Consider the following 25171-nt stretch of genomic DNA (forward strand, 5'->3'; position numbering starts at 1 on the left):
TTCTTTTGTTGACTCTCTCCCCCTTCTAGACCGCGAGCCCGTCGGGAGCAGGGATGTTCTCTCTCTCTGTTGCCGAATCGTCCCTTCCAAGCGGTTCGTCCAACGCTGTGCACACAGTAAGCGCTCAATAAGTACAATTAATAATAATGTTGGTATTTGTTAAGCGCTTACTATGTGCAGAGCACTGTTCTAAACACTGGGGTAGATACAGGGTCATCAGGTTGTCCCACGTGGGACTCACCGTCTTCATCCCCATTTTACAAATGAGGTCACTGAGGCACAGAGAAGTGAAGTGACTTGCCCACAGTCACACAGCTGACAAGTGGCACAGCCGGGTTTCGAACCCATGATCTCTGACTCCCAAGGCCAGGCTCTTTCCACTGAGCCACGCTGCTTCTCTGAGCCCGCTGAGCCGCTCAGGTTTGGGAGTTGGAGGTCGCGGGTTCTAATCCCCCCCCCCGCCTCCTGTCTGCTGTGTGACTTTGGGTAAGTCACTTCACTTCTCTGGGCCTCAGTTCCCTATCTGTAAAATGGGGATGAAGACTGTGAGCCCCACGTGGGTCAACTTGATGATCTTGGATCTACGCCAACCCGTAGAACATTGCTTGGCACATAGTAAAAGTTTAACAAATACCAGCATTATTATCATTATTCTCTGGGGATGAAGACTGTGAGCCCCACGTGGGACAACCTGATGACCTTGGATCTACCCCAGCACTTAGAACCGTGCTTGGTACTTAGTAAAGGCCCCTCTTTGCCTTCCTTCCTCCCCCCCCCCCCACACCTTATCTCTCTCCTCTCTTTCTTTATCGCTCTCACTGCATGCCTCATCTTTCAGTTCATCTCTTCATAGACCAATTTGGGTAACTCAAACTCTGTTTTGTTTTGTTTTTCCCCGGTGGGAGGGGAGGGCGGTAGATATCTGTCTGGCATTTTGGGGGGACAGGGACCCACCATTGGAGGAGCAGCCGGGAGCCTGCAAGGAGCAGGAGAATAAGGCTTGTTTTTTTTTTTGGATGTGGCTGTCTCTGTGAGGAATTGTGTGGTAAGGATTCCGTTATAACCCAAAGCCTGTATTCTCAGGGGGTAAAAAGCGCCTCTCCAACCATTCCCAGCTTTATAGTAGTATTCCCAGCATAGTGTAGTGGATAGGACACGGGCTTGGGAGTCAGAAGGACTTGGGCTCTAATCCCGGCTCTGCCAGGTGTCTGCTGTGTGACCTTGGGCAGGGCACTTAACTTCTCTGGCCTTCAGTTTCCTCATCTGCTTATGTGGGACAGGGACTGTGTCCAACCTCATTAACTTCTGTCTACCCCAGCATTTAGGACACATAGTAAGCACTTAACAAGTACCATACTGGACTCCTCCCTCTACCGAGAAGCAGCGTGGCTCAATGGAAAGAGCACGGGTTTAGGAGTCAGACGTCATGGGTTCTAATCCTGACTCTGCCACCTGTCAGCTGTGTGACTTTGGGCAAGTCACTTGACTTCTCAGGGCCTCAGTTACCTCATCTATAAAATGGGGATTAAGACTGTGAGCCTCACGTGGGACAACCTGATTATCCTTTATCTACCCCAGCTCTTAGAACAGTGCTCAGCACACAGTAAGCGCTTAACAAATACCAACATTATTAACATTACCACCCCAGGGACAATTCAGCTGTAGCCCCAGGGCTTCCCTAGTCACTGGCCTTTTCACACTGAATAGCTCAAGGACAATTCAGCCATCTCCTCTGGGTATCACCAGATTATGTTGTTATTGTTATCATATATTATTAAGTGGTAATTTTTCTAATTTCTGTTTTTTACCCCACCGACCTCAACATGACCCTTCAATCCCACCCCTCCACCCCCCAACTCCTATCTGCCCATCCCCGTCCTCCCTTCCCCCATCCCTCTCTGCCACCCAACTCCTCCTCTCCTGCTGCCCCCACCCTACCTCCCCACCCCTTCCCTGTAATCCCTCTGCTCCAGCACCACTTTTCCCCTTCAGACATCACCATCTGCAATACTGCGTATTCATTCAATTGTATTTATTGAGTGCTTACTATGTGCAGGGCACTGTACTAAATGCTTGGAATGTACAATTCGGGAATAGATAGAGACAATCCCTGCCTAACAGTGGGCTCACAGTCTCAATGGGGGAGACAGACAACAAAACAAAACAAAACAAGTAGTCTGGCATAAATATCATCAAGATAAATAGAATCATAGATGTATACACATCATTAAAATAAATAGAGAAATAATATATGCAAATATGCACAGAACCATGGGGAGGGGAAGGGGGAAGAGCAGAAGGCGGGAGAAGGGGGAATGGGGAGGGGAAGAGGAGCAGAAGGAAAGGGAGGGCTCAGTCTGGGAAGGCCTCTTGGAGGAGGTGAGCTCTCAGTAGGGCTTTGAACAGGGGAAGAGAGTTAGTTTGGCGGATGTGAGGAGGGAGGGCATTCCAGGTCAGCGGTACGACGTGGGCCAGGGGTCGTCAGCGGGACAGGCACGAACAAGGGACCATGAAGAGGTTAGCGGCAGAGGAGCGGAATATACAGGGTGGGCTGTAGAAGCAGATAAGGAAGGTGAGGTAGGAGGGGACAAGATGATGGAGACCTTTGAAGCCAAGAGTGAGGAGTTTTTGTTTCATGCAAAGGTTGATAGACAACTACTGGAGGTTTTTGAGGAGGGGAGTGACATGCTCAGAGCGTTTCTGTAGGATTGAAGAATAGGCTGGATTGGGGAGAGACAGGAGGAAGGGAGATCAGAGAGGAGGCAAACACAACAATCCAGTCGGGATATTTTGAGAGCTTGTACCAGCAAGGTAGCAATTTGGAGAGGAAAGGGTGGATCTTGGTGATATTGTGAAGGTGAGACTGGCAGGTGTTGGTGACGGATTGGATGTGCGGGGTGAATGAGAGAGCAGAGTCAAGGATGACACCAAGGTTGCGGGCATGTGAGACAGAAAGGATGGTAGTGCTGACCACAGTGACAGGGAAGTCAGGGAGAGGTCAGGATTTGGGAGGAAAGATAAGGACATGTTGAATTTTAGGTGGTGGGCAGACATTCAGGTGGAGACGTCTTGAAGGCAGGAGGAGATATGAGCCTGGAGGGAAGGAGAGAGACCGGGAGGAGATGTAGATTTGGGTGTCAAATGCTTAGAGATGATAGTTGAAGCTGTGCCTTTGTGTAAGCCTTCACATCAAACTGTTACATAAACTTAATGTTGGACCCCCAGGATGTGTGGTCAGCACATGGACACAACACCCCACAGTCCTCTGGTTAGATTTTCCTCCTCGAGCACAGTGCTCTTGCACGAGTCCGACGCCTACATACATTCCACCCCCTTGGTCTTTACACAAAACCCAAGAGCAACATAAAACTATTAGCCCCCTCTATCCCCCGCAACTATAAGCCATATTTAATGCATTACAGATAATAAGGTAGAACTGAAATCACATTGCCAGTTTACCTGCTGAAGGAGAAATTGTTACACCATGGCCATTAGGCCAGCTCACGTAGTTCATCTCTACTTAAAACGTCACCTGGAAGCAGCAGGCAGCAAGGACTCCTTAGGGCTACATAACACCCTGTCCGGTGGCAGCAAGCAGAATGGACACCCTGGTCAAAGCAAAGTCTACAAACATACAAACAACAACAAACAAGTTGCCCCTTCTTCTTGGCAGTGTCATTGCACAGTACATTGCACATCCCACACTCTGGGTTACCAATGTTCACAGGGTAATCAGGCCGAATGCCATAATTTTACCCTGGAGTGAAAATTTTCCACTGGCTCCCCTCCTATACCTATATACCTAAAGCTTATCTATAGCTGTCTCTCCTCAGCCCCCAGGTGGGCTACCTCTTTGTGCCCCTCAGATCCCTAGATCTAGGCATAGACAGCAGACCCTGGGTCACCCGACTGTCTTGGACCATTGTTAGAGGGATGGCCTTGCTCTGTCCATGACTTCAGTGCACCCAGCCTAACCCAGGGTGAAGCGCCTTCGCTGCCAGACCTCTGCCCTAAAGTCATATTCTGTGTTCCGTGAGGTCCCAGGTGGGGAAAGATGACCCAAACCACTGCTTTATCTGGGGTGGTTGTATTTTCCAGGTTGGGAGAGCCAAGTCAAACCATCCCTTCTCTGAGGTAAGGAGATCCAGCCTTTTTCAGGTGGCAAGAGCTAAGCCCTGCTTGTCCTGGGGTGGGGAAAGTTGAGCCCAGACTGCCTCCTCAGGCTGCCTGAAGGCTTACCTGTGATATAGAGCAATCTCTGAGCTCTCTTTCACCCCTCCCAAATCAAATAGCCCCTCGTGCCCCTGGAGCTTGAGGAAGTAAGAGGGAAGGAGATGCAGGGGGGGAACAGCTCCCCAGTGCTTGAAAAATCAAACCTTTAGAAAGACTCCTTTTTTTCCTGAGGATGGAGTAGTGGAGGATCCATATATCAAAACTAAAAATACCTGCCACACATATGCTGAGGGAAGGTTGTGGAGTGGTGACTTCATGAGTGGTGGTTCTCCGAAAGGGGTCTGCTACAAAGTGCTGCCTTGATTTCCGAGGTGATGGCCACCATGGGGGTGGTGGGAAGCGTGCAATCCAACCCCCAATGCCTGCCATCCTGAAGTGCCAGCTTACTTGGCTCTGTATCTGATACCAGCCCTGATTCCTTCTGGGATCTGGTTAAGTTGTAGAAAATTACTCCCCGGTGGGGCATGAATGGGAATTCTGAGCCCACCGCCCCCTGTCCCCAACCTTTGTTTGTGCCTGTGATTTCTTTAAGGAAGTTACCCTCTCTCCCCGGCATTCCTGAAGAGAAACATCAGGAAAATGCCCAGCCATTGTGGGCAGAGAATGGTTGAGGTACACAAAGCAGCCCCAAGTTGGAGTGACCTTGCACATGGACCAAAGTCAATGACTGCAAAATTGAGGTGGGTTGTGGCTCTCAGGCCCCAGGTCCAGGCATCCAAGGAGAAGGAAAGGCTTCCGATACCAAACGTAGAGGAGGACTGGACCCCGGGGACCGAATCCAGCCAACTTGGGAACAGAGAGTTCTGCCACCAGGACTTCTGGTGGTTCCGCTGCCCGGAAGCATCCAGACCCTGGGAGGCTCTGAACCAACTCCGTGAGCTCTGCCATCAGTGGCTGTTACCAGGGAAACACACGAAGGAACAGATCCTGGAATTGCTGGTCTGGAGCAATTTCTGACCATCCTGCCTGGAGAGATCCAGACGTGGGTGTGGATACAGCGACTGCAAAGTGAAAAGGAGGTGGTGACACTGGTGGAGGATTTGCAGAACGATTTAGATGGACCGGAACAATTAGTAAAGGAGGAAAATTTCAGATAGGTGAAGCTGAGGTTTCTGTAATGTTTGGCATGGCTAAGACAAGGTTACATTGCCTCACTCATCAGTTAATCTATGGCATTTGTTGAGCACTTGGGGTGGGCAGAGCACTGTCCTAAGTGCTTGGGAGAGTACAATACAACACAGTTGGTAGACCTGATTGCTGCCCATGAGGAGCTTACAGACTAGAAGGGGCTTACAGATGTGCCCACTCTGGTTCTCTTTTCCTCTAGGTTTTGTGGGGGCCTCACTATAGGGATCAGAGGACACTTTCTCGCCTGCTGTTATCCAAGTCCAGTGATTGGCCCTGGCTCTCACTCTGGTTAATATCATTGTTCAGTCACTATTTGGGCATATGAAGGAAATAGCTGCAGAATCAGAAGGATAGATTAGAAGCAGGGGCAAGAGAAAAATGCGAGGGACAGGGAAAAGGCTCCTTGTCTTCCATTTCCAGTCATTCCTAGTCATGTCTTTTTGCCACCTTCCACTCTGTCCTTCTGACAGAGAGTGAGTCTTTGGTTGTACCTCTTGTTGACCTGGGTTTGGAATTGTTGCATGTGATTTTTGAGTATGAGATCTTAAATTTGACATCCGGAGATCTTTTCTCACCATCCAACTCTTCCTTGTCCCCAGGTCCCAGACTGTGTGTCTGATTGGGAAGTGTTTCCAATCCTATGTCCAAAGCTGTGTCCTTGGGAGTGGCAAAATGCCTCCTCATATTGGCTCCTCACCAGAAGGTACAGAGTTTGTGATTCCATTCAGCTCCAGGTGTCATACTTCACTATTTAACTAGACTGTCAGCTCATCCCTCTAGCCTGTAAGCTTGTTGTGGACAGGGAATGTGTCTGTTGTTATATTTTACTCTCTCAAGTGCTTAATACTGTGCTTTGCTCACAGTAAGTGCTTAATGAATGAATGAATAAATGAATGAATAAATGAATAAACTAATGAATAAATGAATACTGGGTACAGTACCTGCTATAATGGTTTCTTATTTGACTACTGTCTCTTATTTCATCAGTCCCTCATTCAGAGTCAGCTGCTTGTTCCATTGTCATCTCCAAACTCTCAATCTCACGTATTTCACTGGGGCATTAATCTTCCTTTCCCTCAAATTTTGGTCCTCACGCAAGAGGACAGTGTCCTAATCTCTTCAATCTGTCCTTGTACAGAAGCTGTGCCTTGTCTCTGACCATTTCAGGTGTCCTACTTTGTACCCTCCAGGATTACAGGAATGGATGTCATAAGGTGTTTTTTAGTGGAAAAAATTGCATTTTAATTTTTTTGGATGGCATTTGTTAAGCTTTTACATGTGTCAATTATTATTCTAGGTACTGGGGTAGGTACAAGTTAATCACACTGGATACTATACTGTTCCTGTCCCATTTAAGACTCAAAGTCTAAGTAGGAGGGGAGGAATCCCCATTATACAGATGAGGAAATTGAACCACAGAGAAGTGAAGTGATTTGCCCATGATCACACAGCAGACATTTGGCAGCGCTAAGATTAGAATTTAGGTCCTCTAACTTCCAGGCCCCTGCTCTTTCCATTAAGCCAAGCTGCTTCTTAACTTTTGCACTCACCTGTGCAGGATGCTTGAAGGGTTTTTCACTTTCTCTAGCTGGGAAATCACATTGGGTTTGAAATCCTTGTGAAGTTTTTTGTTTGGCAAACCTTACTGACAGTAATTTATATTTAATCGGGCTATTGGCTACTTTGACACTCTGGATTGATATGTGAGTGTACAGTGTCTCAAAATCTTTGTCCTGAGGCATAACTGACAGCACAAAGTCCTCTTCCTCTCCACTTCTTGTTCTTTAGTTGCATTCTTTACACTTGCTCTCTACAAACATTCTCTCCACAAACTCCTTCAGGGACATCCCACAGTTTATCTTTTTTTATGGTATTCATTAAGTACTCACTGTGTCCCAGGCACTGTACTAAGTGCTGGAGTAGATAGAAGATAATCAGGTTGGACACTGTCCATGTCCCACATAGGTCTCACCTCCTTAATCCCCACTTTGCAGATGAAGCTTTTGAAACACAGAAAAAGAAGCTAAGTGACTTGCCCAGAGTCACGCAGCAGACGAGTGGTGGAGTCAGGATTAAAACCCAGGTCTTTCTGACTCCCAGGCCCATGGTGTATCTGCTAGACCACCCTGCTTCAGTGAGCTTTTATCTTCACTGCTCTATAAAATCAACTCTTTCTAAGTTCACCAATCAGTGGTTGGCCAAAACCAATGGCTTTTCTTTTTTTCTTTTTATCCCCTAAATGGTATTTACGGTATTTTCTCATTCTAACCCATATGGACTGCTCTGCTACCTTGGATTCTATTGCGTACTCCCCCTTTCATAGTCATTCTGGTAGACTCACCCTCAGACACAGTTTTCTCCTGGTTCTGTTAATACCTTTCTTATGACTTCCTCTGTATCTGCTTCCCCTTCCTTTAGTGGGGAATGCGGAGAGTAGGGCCCCAGAGGGGAGTCCAAGGTTCAGACCTGGGTCCTCAACTTTTCTCCTCATGCAATCACTTCCTGGAGAGTTATTTAGCTCACATAGCTCTAGTTTTCACCTCTTTGCTGCCGATTCATAGAGCTTTATATCTAATCGTTACCCATTCCATGTTCTTCCTTATTAGTGGGTTACCTCCCCTTAGTTTTCCTTCTGTTGCATCTGCACATCTTAGGTGGGTAGGAATTCACAGGTCTGGTTCTCAGGGAATTCAGGATGTTGAACTAGAGGTATTCAATGATTTTTCTTCTCTTCCATCAGCTTTGCCTGCTCTTCCCCAAGAGGTGAGCCCAGTTCATCAGGCAATGGCACCTGAACCTCAGAAAGTCAGGGCTCAGGTGAGTTCTTTCCTGAGTCCCTATTGCTTTTGCACAAACATGGCCTTACTTCTTACCCTCTTGGAACTTCAGCAAACTGCCCGACAGGAATCTCCCCCTTTCCCCCTCCTTCCCAGCCCCTCATCTCCTCTGCCCAGGATAAACAGTGTTCTGCTGTATTCCATATTCCTATTGCCACTCAACCTTTGTTTTTCTCTTTTGCTGCACCTCACAAACCTTCCTCCCCTCTCCACACTCTCCTTTCCACAATGTGGCCCCTGGAATTGCAATATACTCTCCCACTGCCTCCAGCCCTCTTGCTGGCAGGTATCCCTCTTCACTGCAAGTATGAATAATGGGCTGGTTTCTGGAGCTCTGGGAACTGACTGGAAACCTCATGGCATTCAGGGATTGGTGACATTTGAAGATGTGGCAGTGGCCTTCACCTGCCAAGAGGGGCAGCTTCTGGACTTTGACTAGCTCAACTTGTATCAGGAAACGATGCTGGAAAATTACAGGAACCTCACTTCACTGGGTAGGTACTCAGTCTATCAATGATGTTTAATCATCATCTTCATCAATGGTTTTTATTGAGCACTTACTATGTACAGAGCACTGTACTAAATGGCTGGGAGAGTCCAATACAACAAAATTAGTAGGCAAGTTTGCTGCCTATAAGAAACTTACAGTCTAGAGGTGAAGTTAGACATTAAAAGAAATTATGGATATGTACCTAAGTGCTGAGGGGCTGAGTGCTATCACTGTAAGCAGCACCACCATCCTTCCTGTCTCTCAAGCCTGTAACCTTGGTATTATCCTTGAGTCATCTCTCTTATCCCACCCACATAATCTATCACTAAGTACTGTCAGTTCTACCTTAACAATATCACTAAAATCTGTACATTCTCCTCCATCCAAACTGCTACAGTGTTAATCCAAACACTTATCCTGTCCTGCTTTGATTGCTATTATCAGAGTCATTGCTGACCTCCCTGCCTCCTGTCTCTCCCCAGTGTAGTCCATACTTCACAATGCTGCCTGGATCATTTTTCTACAAATATGTTTAGTCCATTTTTCCCCACTCAGAAGCCTCCAGTGTTGCCTATCCACCAATGCATCAAACAGAAACTCCTTATCTTCGGCTCTAAACCATTCAATCACTTTGTCCCCCCCACCTTACTTCACTGCTTTCCTACTAGAACACAGCCCATATACTTGACTCCTCTAGTGCCAACCTATTTATGGTACCCCAATCTCGTCTATCTTGCTGCCAACCTCTTATCCACATCCTGCCTCTGGCTTGGAACGTCCTTCCTCTTCATATCCAATAAACAATCACACATCTCCTCCAAGATGCTTTCTGTGACTAAGCCCTCATTTCCTCTTCTCCCACTCCCTTCTGTGTTTCCCTTGCACTTAGATTGGCATCCTTTATTCACCCCTTCCTCAGTCCCACAGCACTTCTATACATATATGTAATTGATTTATTTACATTAATGTCTGTCTTCTCTGAACTCATTGTGGACAGGGAAAGTGTCTACCAGTTCTGTCATACTGTACTGTCCCAAGCCCTTAGTACAGTGCTCTGCATGCAGTAAATTCTATTTAGTTGCCATTGTTTTTATGAGATGTTCTTCCCCTTGACTCTATTTATTGCCATTGTTCTTGTCTGTCCGTCTCCCCCGATTAGACTGTAAGCCCGTCAAATGGCAGGGACTGTCTCTATCTGTTGCCGACTTGTTCATCCCAAGCGCTTAGTACAGTGCTCTGCACATAGTAAGTGCTCAATAAATACTATTGAATGAATGAATGAATAAATGCTCAAAAAATATAATTGTTTGAGGGTAGGATAAATATCAAGGGCTTAAAGGGTACAAACCCCAGTGTACAGACAACCCAAAAGGGAGAGAGAGCAGAGGAATAGAGGGTAAACCTTCCTAAGATAAGGAAGACCTCTTGGAAAAGAGCACTTACCATGCACAGAGCACTGTACTAAGTGCTTGGGAGACTACAATACAACAGAATTAGCAGAAACATTCCCTTACGGTTTAGTGGGGGAGACAGACATTAATATGAATAAATAAGTAACTTGTAATCTATAATTTAAAGATATGTACATAATAATAATACTGATATTTGTTAAGTGCTTACTATATTCCAGGCACTGTTCTAAGTGCTAGAGTAGATATAAGGTAATCAAGTTGGACACAGTCCATGACCCACATGGGGCTCACAATCTTAATCCCCATTTTCCAGATGAGGTAACTGAGGCCCAGAGAAGTGAAGTGACTTACCCAAGGTTACACAACAGACAAGTGGCAGAGCTGGGATTAGAACCCATGACTCCCAGGCCCGTGCTCTGTCTACTACGCCATGCTTCTTCCCCACGTGTTGCTTCTCCACATAAGTGCTAAGGGATTGGTGAAGGGCAAATTGCAAATGTCCAAAGGTCACAGTTTAAAGTGCATAGATGACTCAGAAGGGATATTGAGCTAGAAAAAGAGGGCTTAATCAGGGAAGGAGTCTTGTAGGAGATGTGACTTTAGTAACGCTTAGTAATGGTGAATAATAATAATAATAATATTGGTATTTGTTAAGCGCTTACTATGTGCAGAGCACTGTTCTAAGCGCTGGGGTAGACACAAGGGAATCAGGTTGTCCCACATGGGGCTCACAGTCTTAATCCCCATATTACAGATGAGGTAACTGAGGCACAGAGAATTTAAGTGACTTGCCCAAAGTCACACAGTTGACAAGTGGCAGAGCTGGGATTCGAACCCATGATCTCTGAGTCCAAAGCCCGTGCTCTTTCCACTGAGCCACGCTGCTTCTCTGAAGAGAAAAGAGAAGAGAAGAGGTGAAGAGAATGGTGATCTGGGGTTTATGGAGGGGGAGGGAGTGGGAAAGGGGTCAGCGGTGAGATGGATGAGATTGAGCCCAGTGAGTAAACTGGCATTAGAGGAACATAGTGAGCGGGCTGGGCTGGACATACTGATTTACCCTAATAGAAGTGGCAGTCAATCAACCAATCATATTTCTTGAGAGATTACTGAATGAAGAATGCTGTTCTAAGTGGTTGAGGGAGTACAATATAATAAAGTTGAAAGACAAGCTTATAGGCTAGAGCAGGAGAAGACAGACATTAAAATAAATTATGGATATCTACATTAATGTTATGGAGCTGAGGGTGAATTGCATTGAAGGTACAAATTCAAGTATTCAGGGTGTTGTAGAAAGGAGAGGGATTAGAGGTACTGGGGAAAATGAGGGCCCAGGGAAGTCCTGTTGGAGGAGATGTGATCTTAATAAGACTTTGAAGGTGGGAAGCATGATCATCTGTCACATATGAACTGGGAGGGAGTTCCAGGCAAGAGGGAGGACATGAGCAAGGGGTCAACAGTGAGATAAAAGAGATAGAGGTGCAGTGAGTGATTGGTGTTAGAGGAGCAAAGTGTGAGAGTCGAGTTGTAATAGGAAATCAGCGAGGTAAGGTGGGGATAATGTTGAGATACTCCTGGGAAAGATGGGACAGTCGAGGAGGGAGTAGTTTAATGCCAATGGTAAGGGGTTTGTATTTGATGTAGAGGTAGATGGGTATCTACTAGAGATTCTTGAAGAGTGGGAAAACATGGACTGAACATTTTTAGAAAAATGATTCTGCCAGCAGATTGAAGTATGAACTGGAGTGCGAGAGACAGGAGGCGGGGGATCAGTCAAGAGGCTGATGGCAGCATGCAGCATGGCGTAGTGGATAGAGCACAGGCCTGGGAGTCAGAAGGTCATGGGTTCCAATGCTGTCTTTGTTACTTGTCTGCTGTGTGACCTTGGGCGAGTCACTTAGCTTCTCTATGCCTCAGTTTCCTCATCTGTAAAATGGGGGTTAAGACTGTGAGCCCCATGTGGGACAACCTGATTACCTTATATCTACCCCAGCACTTAGAACGGCGCTTGACACATAGCGCTTAACAAATACCATTATTATTATTATTATTATTGCAGTAATGAAGACTGGATAGGCTAAGTGTTTTGATTAAATTGGTAGCAGTTTGGATAGAGAGGAAATGGTGTGTTTTAGTGGTTATGAAGGTTGAACTGAGAGGATTTGGTGACCTATCCAATATATAGTTTGAATGGAAGAGATGAGTCAAAGTTAGGGGCTAGTGAGACAGGGAATTGGTGCTCTCTACAGTGACAGTAAAGTTAGTGGGAGGAGAGGGCTTCGTTGGGAAGATGAGGACTTCTCTTTTGGAACTGTTATTGGGGTGTTGGTGGGATATCCAAGTAGAAATATCTAGAAGGCAGGAGGAAAGGTGAGACTGCAGGGAAGGAGAGAGGTAAGGGCTGGAGATGTAGATTTGGGAAGCATTCACATAGAGGAGGTAGTTTAAGCCGGGGCAGTGAATGAGTTCTCTAAGGGAGTGGGTGTAGATGAAGAGTAGAAGGGGACCCAGAATGGAACCCTGAGGGATTTGCAGTTATGGGTGAGGAAGGAGGAGGAGCACACAAAAGATTGAGAATGAGCAGGCTAGAGAGATGGGAGGAGAACCAGGAGAGATCAGTGTCAGTGAAACCCAGGTCAGATAATAGTTCATTCATTCATTCATTCATTCACTCAATAGTATTCATTGAGCGCCTACTATGTGCAGAGCACTATATTAAGCTCTTGGAATGTACACATCAGCAACAGATAGAGACAGTCCCTGCCCATTGACAGGCTTACAGTCTAATCGGAGAAGACAGACAGACAAAAACAATAGCAATAAATAGAATGAAGGGGATGGACATCTCATTAAAACAATAGCAATAAATAGAATCAAAGTGATGTACATCTCATTAACAAAATAAATAGGGTAATAAAAAACATGTACAATTGAGTGGACGAGCACAGTGCTGAGGGGAGGGGAAGGGAGATGGGGAGGAGCAGAGGGAAAGGGGGGGAAAGGGGGCTTAGCTGAGGGGAGGTGAAGGAGGGGTAGAGGGACAGCAGAGGGAGCAGAGGGTAAAGGGGAAGCTCAGTATGAGAAGGCCTCTTGGAGGAGGTGAACTCTAAGTAGGGCTTTGAAGAGGGGAAGAGAATTAGTTGTGAGTCAGGTATGCAGCCATCTAATTTGAGAAAGACGGAGACTTTAATGCATCATGTTGCCTAAAGAGGCAGCTAATATACAAAGATACCAGAGATAAATGTCACTCCCCTTTATAAAAGGACCACCAAATGATGTTCATTTCATCTTTAAGCATAAAAAGAGATTAGACCATTCTACAATTGTTATTCTAAAGAGGAGAAGACCTGTAGAGTCTTTTTAGTCCAGAGTTCAAATGGTGGTCGACTTCTGTGTCCCTGATCAGCCGTCTGACTTGACATACTTTCCTATTTATCTTCCTCAAAATAGACAGTCAAAGGCTGCTTCAGGGAGCACTTGACAACCTCTACCTCGCCTCCCCCATTTCTGTCCTTTTGAAAGTGAATATGAACTAGAGGAGGGATTGGTCGACAGTGTCAAAGGCTGCTGAGAAGTTGAGGAGGATTAGAGTGTAATAGAGATCATTAGATTTGTCAAGGAGCTCAGTGGTGACCTTTGAGAGAGTGGTTTCTGTGGAATAAACAGGGAGAAGCCAGATTGAAGGGTGTCAAGGAGAGATTTGGAGGAAAAAGTGGAGGCAGTGGATAGACAACTCACTCACAGGAGTTTGGAGTACTCCGGTAGGAAGGAGATGTGGCAATAACTGGGGGGAGTCGAGGGGTCAAGGATGAAGGGGGTACATAAGCATAATTGAAAGCAGTGGGGAAGAAGTCATTTGAAGGTCAACGTCAGGGAGGTAAGGAAGGGTGTAGTAAGTTGTGAAGGATTGGGTTCGGTGGCACAGGTGGAGGGGGTAGATTTAGAATAAGTTGGAGATTTCTTGAGATACTGCTGGGAAAGATGGGACAAGTCGAGGAAAGAGGGACTAGAGAGGAGCAGGGGAAATGATGGAGAAATAAAGTGTGTGGCCAGGTCATTAGAAACAAGAGAGGAGGGGTTTGAGAGGGTAGTTAAATGCCCAAAACTACTAGCAAAGGCAATGGGCATGGGTATCAATAAGGATGGAGAAATAATATTGCCGAGAGGAGGCGAGGCAAAGTTAAAGGTGACAAGGATGGATTGAGGTGAGCAAGATTTGCCTGCTAAATGGATTTCCTCCAGAAGCAGGGCACAGTTCATGTACACAAGTGAAGGAGAGTTACTGTAGAGGTAACCCAGGGTTAGAGGTACAAGACCGGTGAAGAGTTTAGTTTAGATCAGAAGAGATGATGGTGTTGAGGTCCAAAGTTTGCTCATCAAGGGGAGGTAGTTTGGATAATAATAGTTGTGACCCTTATTATTATTAATAATAATAATCACATCATATAAATATATCACTTATAATATCTCTATCATATAATTTATATATTATATGATATATAATGTAACAATGTATTATATAATAATTATATGATATAATTAAATTATATGATTATATATAATGATTTTATTATTAATAATCATATTGGTATTTAAGTGCTTGCTATGAGCCAGGCCTGTACTAAGCACTTGGGGTGGATACAAGCAAATTAAGTTGGTAACAGACCTTTTCCCTAATGGTGCTCACGGTCTTATCTCCATTTTACACACGAGGTAACTGAGGCACAGAGCAGTTAAGTGATTTGCCCTTGGTCACACTGTAGATGAGTGGCAGAGCCAGAATTAGAACCCAGATCCTTCTGACTCCTAGGCCCATGCTCTAGTCATTATTACAAGCTCCTTGTTCTGCTTTTACTATGTGCCAGGCACTGTAATAAAATAATCAGGTTCCACATGGGGTTCACAATCTTAATTTGGAGGGAGAATGTGGTAAATCCCTTTTTTTGCAGATAAGGGTACTGAGGCACAGAAAAGTTAAGTGACTTGCCCAGGGTTACGTAACATGTAAGTTGTGGCACCAAGATTAGAACCCAGTTCCTCCGACTCCCTGGTGTGTGGTCTTTCCACTAAGCCATGTTGTTTCTTTATGGAGACTTAATGGAGCTTGGCAACTTGAGAAAATGAGTCCCTTATCTGAAAAACGGGGATTAATAGAGTAAGCCCACTGTGTGTCATGGACTGTGTCCAACCTGATTAGCTTATATCTACTTGAGTGCTTAGTTCAGTACTCCTGCCTTCAGGACATCTCTACTTGAATATTCTGGCAATTCTTCAAATTTAACGTGTCCAAACCAGAACTCATTCATTCATTCATTCATTCAATAGTATTTATTGAGCGCTAACTATGTGCAGAGCACTGTACTAAGCGCTTGGAATAAACAAGTCGGCAACGGATAGAGACGGTCCCTGCCATTTGACGGGCTTACAGTGTAATCGGGGGAGACAGATAGACAAGAACAATGGCAATAAATAGAGTCAAGGGGAAGAACATCTCGTAAAACAATGGCAACTAAATAGAATCAAGGCGATGTACATTTCATTAACAAAATCAATAGGGTAATGAAAATATATACAGTTGAGCAGACGAGTACAGTGCTGAAGGGATGGGAAGGTAGAGGGGGAGGAGCAGAGGGAAATGGGGGGAAAAGAGGGTTAAGCTGTGGAGAGGTGAAGGGGGGGCAGTAGAGGGAGTAGAGGGAGAAGGGGAGCTCAGTCTGGGAAGGCCTCTTGGAGGAGGTGAGTTTTAAGTAGGGTTTTGAAGAGAGGAAGAGAATTAGTTTGGCGGAGGTGAGGAGGGAGGGCGTTCCAGGACCACGGGAGGACGTGGCCCGGGGGTCGACGGCGGGATAGGCGAGACCGAGGGACGGCGAGGAGGTGGGCGGCAGAGGAGCGGAGCGTGCGGGGTGGGCAGTAGAAAGAGAGAAGGGAGGAGAGGTAGGAAGGGGCAAGGTGATGTAGAGCCTTGAAGCCTAGAGTGAGGAGTTTTTGTTTGGAGCAGAGGTTGATAGGCAACCACTGGAGGTGTTTAAGAAGGGCAGTGACATGCCCAGATCGTTTCTGCAGAAAGATGAGCCGGGCAGTGGAGTGAAGAATAGACTGGAGGGGGACGAGAGAGGAGGAAGGGAGATCAGAGAGAAGGCTGACACAGTAGTCTAGCCGGGATATAACAAGAGCCTGTAGCAGTAGGGTAGCCGTTTGGGTGGAGAGGAAAGGGCGGATCTTGGCGATATTGTAAAGGTGAAACTGGCAGGTCTTGGTAACGGATAGGATGTGTGGGGTGAACGAGAGAGACGAGTCAAGGATGACACCGAGACTGCGGGCCTGAGAGACAGGAAGGATGGTCGCGCCATCCACGGTGATAGGGAAGTCTGGGAGAGGACCGGGCTTGGGAGGGAAGATGAGGAGCTCAGTCTTGCTCATGTTGAGTTTTAGGTGGTGGGCCGACATCCAGGTGGAGACATCCTGGAGGCAGGAGGAGATGCAAGCCTGAAGGGAGGGGGAAGACTCTTTGTCTTCTCACCCAAACCATGTCTTTCCCTTGATTTTCCCATGGTAGAGAGCATTACCATCTTACCTGTCTCACAAGCCCATAAACTTGGCATTATCCTCGACTCATTTCTCTTATTCAACCCATGTATTCAGTGTCACTACATCCCTGTCAATTCAACTTTGACAACATCCCTAAAATCTTCTGAACTACTACCATGTTAATCCAAGCACTGTTTACCTCCGCATCAAACAAAAATTCCTTAACATGAACTTTAAAGCACTCAATCACCTTGTCATCCCCCTACCTTACCTCCCTGATTCCCTACTACAATCCAGCCCTCTCACTTCACTTATCTAATGCTAACCTACTCACTGTCTCCATCTTGTCTAACTCACTGCCAACCTCTTGCCCACATCCTGCCTCCAGGCTTGAATTCCAACCCTCTTAATATTTGAGAGATGATCACTCTCTCCACTATGAAAGCATTATTAAAAGCACATCTTCAAGAGGTCTTCCCCAACTAACCCCTCATTTCCTTTTCTCCCTTTCCCCCTGTGTTACCTCTGCACTTAGATTTCCTCTCTTTACCCTTCCCTCAGCCCTGCAGCACTTATGTACCTATCCATAATTTATTTATATTAATGTCTGTATCCCCCTCTAGACTGTAAGCTGCTTGTGGGCAGGGAACATGCCTACCGCTTCTGTTATATTGTACCCTCCCAAGTAGTTAGTACAGTGCTCTGCACATAGTAAGTGTTAAATAAATACTGTTAGTTGATTGATAAAGTGCCTGGCATATAGTAAGCACTTAACAAATACTATAAAAAATGAAGTTTGTTTTTAAATTTTCAGAAGATGGGGCTGGACCACAATGTCAGGCAGTTGAACAGACTAGGAGGATTAGGATGGAATCTGTTAGAATAGGCAAGGAGGAGGATAATGGTGATCTTGGAGAGAGAGTTTCAGTGGAGTTGAGGACACGGAAGCCATATTGCAGTGGGTTGAGGTGAGAGATAGAGGAGATGAAATGGAGGCCACGGGGGTGTAAACAACTCATTCAGGGAGGAGTAAGAAGAAGAAGAATGGTATTCATTCATTTATTCATTCATTCAATAGTATTTATTGAGCGCTTACTATGTGCAGAGCACTGTACTAAGCGCTTGGCAGTGGAACAATACTGAGAGGTGCAGTGGGCACGGAGAGGGTTTTTTTAAGATAGGAGATCATATTTGAAAAGGGGGGGAAGGAGCCATTGGAGAGTGGTGAGGGATTGAAGATGGTGATCAGAGAGGGAAGAGGGATGTGAGCAGGTGTGTTAAGTACGAAGGGATGGAGTTGGAGGCACAGGTGGAGGGGTAGATTTTGAGAGATAATACAGAATGGGTAGGGTTCGTGACTGCTAATTCTGCTGCATTGTACCCTCCCAGGCACTTAATACAGTGCTCTGCACGTAATAAATGCTCAATCGATACCACTGATTGAATGAAATGGGAGATGACCTCTTGAGAGATGGCTGAAAAGGATGAGAGAGAGTTGGTCTGCGGAGGTGAGGAGGGAGATTTTGTGGACTTCTTGCATGATGGTTTCAGTTTTTCAATAAAAAGGGTGGCATGGTTGGAGAATCAATAAGGGAGTAATAGTAAAGGAGAAGTATTGTTGAAGGGCAGAATTTTAGTAGGTGAGGATGAGTTTGAGATGGAGAGATTGGCCTGATGTCTGGATTTCCATCAAAAGCTCTCCACAGCACAAGAACAGAGGAAAGGAAGCATTATGTGGAGAAGACCTGGGCCTGTGGGTTAGTGGTTCAAGATCAGCGGAGGGACACGAGGGTGAATGAGTTGAATTCAGTGGAGAAACTGTAGTTGAAGGTGAGGATTTGAGTCGAGAGGGAAATTTGAATAGGGAAACTAAATGGGGAAAGATGACCTGCTGTAAGTAGAGTGGGTCAAGAGATAAGAGATCTCGGCAGGCAGGGAGCAGGACAGCTCTTATGGGTAGAGATGTGTGAGAGATGACAGGTCAGGTGGTTCTGGTGGGAGAATGCTTAGAACAGTGCTCAACACCTAGGAAGCACTTCAATGCCATAACCAACAAACAAGAGTGGGATTTCAGAGTTAGAGACAGTAGATATTGCATAGTGATTAGAGATTTTCAGATCAAGCAACTGTTCCAGTGGCAAATAGGTAAGGTGGAGTGGAGCTAGAGGTTGGTGAAGTCAAATGAGTCAGTCGAGAAGAAATTCATGACTGGGAGCCCAATCTCAGTTAAGGACAGAGAAGGAGAGAAGGAAAGCAAGAAAAGCATCAAAGTGGTTCTGAAAATTGGAGGTGGGACCTGAAAGGTGGTAGATGACTGTAACTAGTAGTTGAATTTGGTGGTAAAGACAGTGACCTGGGTTTCAAAGGAATAGAAAAAGAGGGATTGTGTTTGAGGGGTGGTGTGAAAATGGCATTGAGGGGCAAGAAGAAAAGCAACCCCTCCCCCTTTTCCAGGGAGTCTTTGGAAGTGGACAAAGATGAAGCATCCCCATTAGGAAACAGTGTCAGGGGACACAGTGTCATCTGGGGAGAGCTGGGTTTCATTGATGACAAGGAGTAGCAGTGACTGGGGTAGAAACTGATTAAGAATGAAGGGGAGTTTCCTTACAGTACAGTGGGGGTTCCACAGACTGTATTCATCTTTGGTAGTGGGAAGAGGAGAGCGATGGACAGTTCATATGGCTGCCACTGGCCAAGTCCATCCCTGGGGGAATCATGGGACCCCCGATGTCCTTAGAGAGGGGCAACCTCTGTGGTTTGGGAACAAAGAGAGTGGTGAATGGTTTACGGGGATGCTGTCAACACTTCCTCCCAAAGTTTTGTGAGGACATGTTGCTGCTGCTTCCTTTTGCTTGTCCTGAAACATTCCTAAAATCAAACTCTCAAAAGCTTTTCTAATTAAGAAAAAATGGTACTATTGAGAACATTCGAGGCCAACACTGAAAAGGAACTTCTTGAAAGGGAAAAAAAAAGTAGCTTGCAAGCTTTGCGGTTTTTTTTAAATTCTGCTGCCCTGATTCTCTGCTGCCGTGACTGTAATGTGATACTGTATAAGCTTTAAAAGATTCTTTTTCCAAGCCTTGGTCTTTCCTGCTCTCTAGTCCTTGTTTGTGAATTTCTCGAAAACATTTTTTATTTCCTGGGCAGCCAGTTATCTCCTGTACTGTCATCGTAGGGTCTTAAATCTCACAACCCACCCAAGTTGGTGAAAAATGAATCCATCTCAACACTAGTCAGCATGATATGGACCAGCATCTCCTCAGCCCCTTTCCCAACCAAAATGACCCCTGGAACCACTGTAGGAGAATTCAGATGCCTAATAATGTCCACAAAGTCCTAAAGCCCTCTGGATGTTGCAAGCCAGGAATAGGCAAGATATGGGGTCCCCACTAGAAGAATCCCAGCCCTCCCTGCCTTAGGCTGCTACCACTGCCTGTTGGCTCTCAGGCCAGCCCTCCCAACATCTGGAGTGATCATTCAGGGCCCAGCCAATTACTTTCCCTCCCGAGGGTGTATGTGGGAACAGAGGAGGTGGCTTGGCTGCCTCCCCATTCCTCAGCTTCTCAGGCTCATGCATCGCCTTGGGCAATCAGGAGGCTTTTGAGGTAAGAGCTAAACTGAGTCCAAGAAAGAATTCTGTTCCAAAAACATCTTTCTGTCATGAGTCCATCTCTGGGAATTTAGCTTCTCCTACTCTCAGGCACTCAAGACAAGTACTAAATGAAAACTTCCTTCATTGCCAGTTTATGTGTCACGAGCCCCGGGCCCTGCTCTATAGATTCCAAACCAGCCCCTCTTCCTGAACTGGGCAAGCCCACTATCATAACCAACATCAATAATCAGGAGTATCCTAACTAGTTCAGTTCATCTGAGACAGATCCTAAACAAGAGTGAGTGAAGGGACAGAGACTGAACAGGGGAGAAGAAGCTGCTACAGGTTAGCTTAGGAGGAAGGAAGAGAGCGAGCTGGGTTGCCATGAGTGATGGGGGCTAATAATGTAAGAATGGGAGACTTGGCACAGAGCATCTTGAAAATGATTGTGACTTTTCATTTAGATTGGTCCCAGGGACCCAGAGTTAAGAATCTAACCATACTTAAACATTTTGATTTCCTCTGAAACTTCCAGATAATTTGCCAAGCACTTTTATTCTATAATGTGGTCCGTTTTGGTTGTCCTATTTGCTGGTTTGGGAATTATCTAGGGGGAGAGGAGAAAGATGGAAATCCATCTTGGAACTGTCACAATGCTGTACTAAAATTCTCATGTCCAGTAACACACAATTTAAATCCAAACCTGATACGTGATTCTAATATAAGAAACTTAGTGTCTCCCTCACTGGAATTCCAATGCAGCCCTTAGCCAACACAATATGATGCCTTTCCTTGAACTCTTAGAGGGAAATCTCTTAGAGGGAAATTTTATTGAATCACAAAGAGTCCCACTCAAGAGAGTGTCCCTCAAAACCATGATCCTTTCCTGGCTGGAAAAAAAGTAATTGGGAACACAGAGTGTTCCCAGGGGACAAAATTTAAAGAAATGTTTGGCTTTCTAACTATTGACCACCCCTCGCCCAAGGACCCAGCAATTGTCCATTTTCTAGCTAATGTGAATTTAGCAGTTTCTCTAGAAGGGTCATTCCCACAACTACAGAAGACGCCAGCTTTAATCCACCTTTACTGGTGTTCATGCTTTGTGAACAGAGAGATGAGTGACTGTTTTCAGGCTTAATCGGAGAAGGTGGTCCAGAGTCTCTGGAACATTGCTTAATCATTTATTGGAGCCCCACCATGCCACATGCAAGTGATGGAAGAATCTACCGCCACTGACAAGCTGACCCTAAACAGCTCTGCATTCCAGTTTCTTTGCATGGTTCTCTCTGTCCTAACTGTTCATTAGTTCCCTCCCCTAGACCATCCTACAGAGAAACAGCATGGCTCAGTGGAAAGAGCACAGACTTGGGAGTTAGAGGTCCCTGCTATCCCTTCTTGACTCTGCCGACCTCCTCCTCCACCATACCGCGCCCACTCACCGACTCGGTCACACCCTCGATCTCGTCATCTCCTACCGCTGCACTATCTCCTCACTCACCAACTCTGAAATCCCTCTCTCTGACCATAACCTTCTCACCTGCCTCATCTCTCACACTCCCTCCCCCTGCAAATCTTCGCTACTGCCCCACAGAGACCTCCGCTCTCTCGATCCCATCCGTCTTTCCAATAGCATCTTGCCTCACCTTGCCGCCCTGTCCTCTCTTCCCACTCTCGACGAGCGGGTCTCCGCTCTCAACTCCACCCTCTCTACTCATCTCGACTCTCTCGCCCCCCTTTCCCTCCGCCGCTCTCGTTCCACTAACCCACAGCCCTGGATCACCTCCTCCGTCCGCCTCCTACGCTCCTATGCTCGAGCTGCTGAGCGCTGCTGGCGAAAGTCCAAGCACCAAGCCGACCTCACACACTTCAAATTTATCCTTTCCTGCCTTAACTCTGCCCTCTCCTCCGCCAGGCAAAGCTTCTTCTCCTCCCTCGTCGACACCCATGCCCGTCACCCCCGCCGATTGTTCCGGACCTTTAACTCTCTCCTTAGGCCCCCTGTTCCTCCCCCTCCCCCATCTCTCACCCCTAATGATCTGGCCACCTATTTCCTCACGAAAATCAACACGATCAGGTCTGAGTTCCCCAAAGTCACCCCTCCGCCTCTCCCCTCCCCCCCAACAACCCCCTCCCCTACTTTCCCATCCTTCCCTGCAGTATCCTCAGAGGAGATCTCCTCCCTCCTCGCAAGTGCCACCCCCTCCACCTGCGCCTCGGACCCCATTCCCTCTCACCTTCTTAAAACCATCGCCCCTGCCCTCCTCCCTTCCTTAACTTCTATTTTTAACCACTCAATCTCCAAGGGCTCCTTCCCCTCTGCCTTCAAACATGCCCACGTCTCCCCCATCCTAAAAAAACCCGCTCTTGACCCCACTTCCCCCTCCAGTTATCGTCCTATCTCCCTACTACCCTTCCTTTCCAAAATCTTAGAACGAGTCGTCTACAATCGATGCCTAGAATTCCTTAACTCCCATTCTCTCCTAGACCCCCTCCAATCTGGCTTCCGTCCCCTCCACTCTACCGAGACTGCTCTCTCTAAGGTCACCCATGACCTCCTTCTTGCCAAATCCAGTGGCTCCTACTCCATTCTGATCCTCCTTGACCTCTCTGCTGCCTTTGACACTGTCGACCATCCCCTCCTCCTCCATACCTTATCTCACCTTGGCTTCACGGACTCTGTCCTCTCCTGGTTCTCCTCTTACCTCTCTGGCCGATCATTCTCGGTCTCCTACGCTGGAGCCTCCTCCCCCTCCCATCCTTTAACTGTTGGAGTTCCTCAAGGGTCAGTTCTTGGCCCTCTTCTGTTCTCCATTTACACTCACTCCCTCGGTGAACTCATCCGCTCTCACGGCTTTGACTACCATCTCTACGCAGATGACACGCAGATCTACATCTCCGCCCCTGTCCTCTCCCCCTCCCTTCAGGCTCGCATCTCCTCCTGCCTCCGGGACGTCTCCACCTGGATGTCGGCCCGCCACCTAAAACTCAACATGAGCAAGACTGAGCTCCTCATCTTCCCTCCCAAGCCCGGTCCGCTCCCAGACTTCTCCATCACCGTGGATGGCACGACCATCCTTCCCGTCCCGCAGGCCCGCAATCTCGGTGTCATCCTTGACTCGTCCCTCTCGTTCACCCCACACATCCTATCCGTTACCAAGACCTGCCGGTTTCACCTCTACAATATCGCCAAGATCCGCCCTTTCCTCTCCACCCAAACGGCTACCTTACTGCTACAGGCTCTCGTTATATCCCGGCTAGACTACTGTGTCAGCCTTCTCTCTGACCTCCCTTCCTCCTCTCTCGCCCCGCTCCAGTCTATTCTTCACTCCGCTGCCCGGCTCATCTTCCTGCAGAAACGATCTGGGCATGTCACTCCCCTTCTTAAACAACTCCAGTGGTTGCCTATCGACCTCTGCTCCAAACAAAAACTCCTCACTCTAGGCTTCAAGGCTCTCCATCACCTTGCCCCTTCCTACCTCTCCTCCCTTCTCTCTTTCTACCGCCCACCCCGCACGCTCCGCTCCTCTGCCGCCCACCTCCTCGCCGTCCCTCGGTCTCGCCTATCCCGCCGTCGACCCCTGGGTCACGTCCTCCCGCGGTCCTGGAACGCCCTCCCTCCTCACCTCCGCCAAACTGATTCTCTTTCCCTCTTCAAACCTTACTTAAAAATCACCTCCTCCAAGAGGCGTTCCCAGACTGAGCTCCTCTTACCCCTCTACTCCCTCTGCCATCCCCCCTTTACCTCTCCGCAGCTAAAGCCTCATTTTCCCCTTTTCCCTCTGCTCCTCCACCTCTCCCTTCCCATCCCCACAGCACTGTACTCGTCCGCTCAACTGTATATATTTTCGTTACCCTATTTATTTTGTTAATGAATTGTACATCGCCTTGATTCTATTTAGTTGCCATTGTTTTTACGAGATGTTCTTCCCCTTGACGCTGTTTAGTGCCATTGTTCTTGTCTGTCCGTCTCCCCCGATTAGACTGTAAGCCCGTCAAACGGCAGGGACTGTCTCTATCTGTTGCCGACTTGTTCATCCCAAGCGCTTAGTACAGTGCTCTGCACATAGTAAGCGCTCAATAAATACTATTGAATGAATGAATGAACATAGTGAGCACTTAACAAATGCCATCATTATTATCATTACTTATTATTATTATTATTCTGTGCCTCCCAATGCCACCCTTACTTCCTCTTTAATTGCTAGTGCATTAAAAGAGCTAATTTCCATATACATCTCTCAGCTTTCAACTGTGCATGTTCCCTCCCACACTGAAATGTCACTTTAGATCACTTTTTGATCACCTTGTGGTTGGTTGTGTCCAGTAATTCCCCTGTCTTTCGATTTTCCCCATCTTGTGGTTGCTTCTAGCTGCGGTTTGTTTTACCATTTTTTTTCCTCTTAACCTGATTTGACTGTTGGGTTCAAACACCCTACTTTGAAATTTGCCCAGGCCCAGCTCCTACTGTTGCACCCAGCTGCTTTTGCTTGGGTAAACTGTTTGTTACTTTGGTCATTCCAATGTTGATGTTTGAATTGTCTTTATTTTAGATCATAAAGCTGGACTAAGATGGAGTCAATTGGCCTGAAGCATGATATATATGAACAGACAGGTTTTCATGGACTGTCATTGGAAGGTTCTCGACGAAGTATTCCCATATCTTCTATGGGAGGAAAGACATTTGAATATGAGACCAGGATGGCAAAGCAGAGAAAAGGGAAACAGAAGAAATTTCTTACCCAGAATAGTGATTTCAGAAATGTTATGGAAATCCATAAAAAAACCGCAGAACCAAGATCCTGTGATTGTGGGAAAACCCTCTAGCTGGAGCCCTGCCTTACTGAACATCAGAGAATTCATACTGGAGAGAAAACCTACAAGTGTAACCAATGTGCAAAGGCCTATATTGACTCATCATCCCTACTGAAGCATATGAGAGTTCATACTGGGAAGA

General features: G+C 46.6%; 1 protein-coding gene and 1 long non-coding RNA gene across 2 annotated transcripts; both read left to right on the forward strand.

Moving 5' to 3' along the window:
• Positions 1-4589: 4589 nt before the first annotated feature.
• LOC114813778 (zinc finger protein 202-like) lies at positions 4590-5471 on the forward strand. The gene is given in 2 exon segments (XM_029070708.2): positions 4590-5173; positions 5176-5471. Coding segments are annotated over 2 exon segments (516 nt in total). The 5' UTR covers positions 4590-4812; the 3' UTR covers positions 5331-5471.
• Positions 5472-8107: 2636 nt separating this feature from the next.
• Positions 8108-25141, forward strand: LOC103166513. The gene is made up of 3 exons (XR_003761522.2): positions 8108-8178; positions 8566-8692; positions 24768-25141. It is a non-coding gene; the product is annotated as an uncharacterized LOC103166513 (long non-coding RNA).
• The last annotated feature ends 30 nt before the right edge of the window (positions 25142-25171 follow it).

The sequence above is a fragment of the Ornithorhynchus anatinus genome, chromosome 8, assembly GCF_004115215.2.
Source record: "Ornithorhynchus anatinus isolate Pmale09 chromosome 8, mOrnAna1.pri.v4, whole genome shotgun sequence".
Taxonomy (NCBI): domain Eukaryota; kingdom Metazoa; phylum Chordata; class Mammalia; order Monotremata; family Ornithorhynchidae; genus Ornithorhynchus; species Ornithorhynchus anatinus.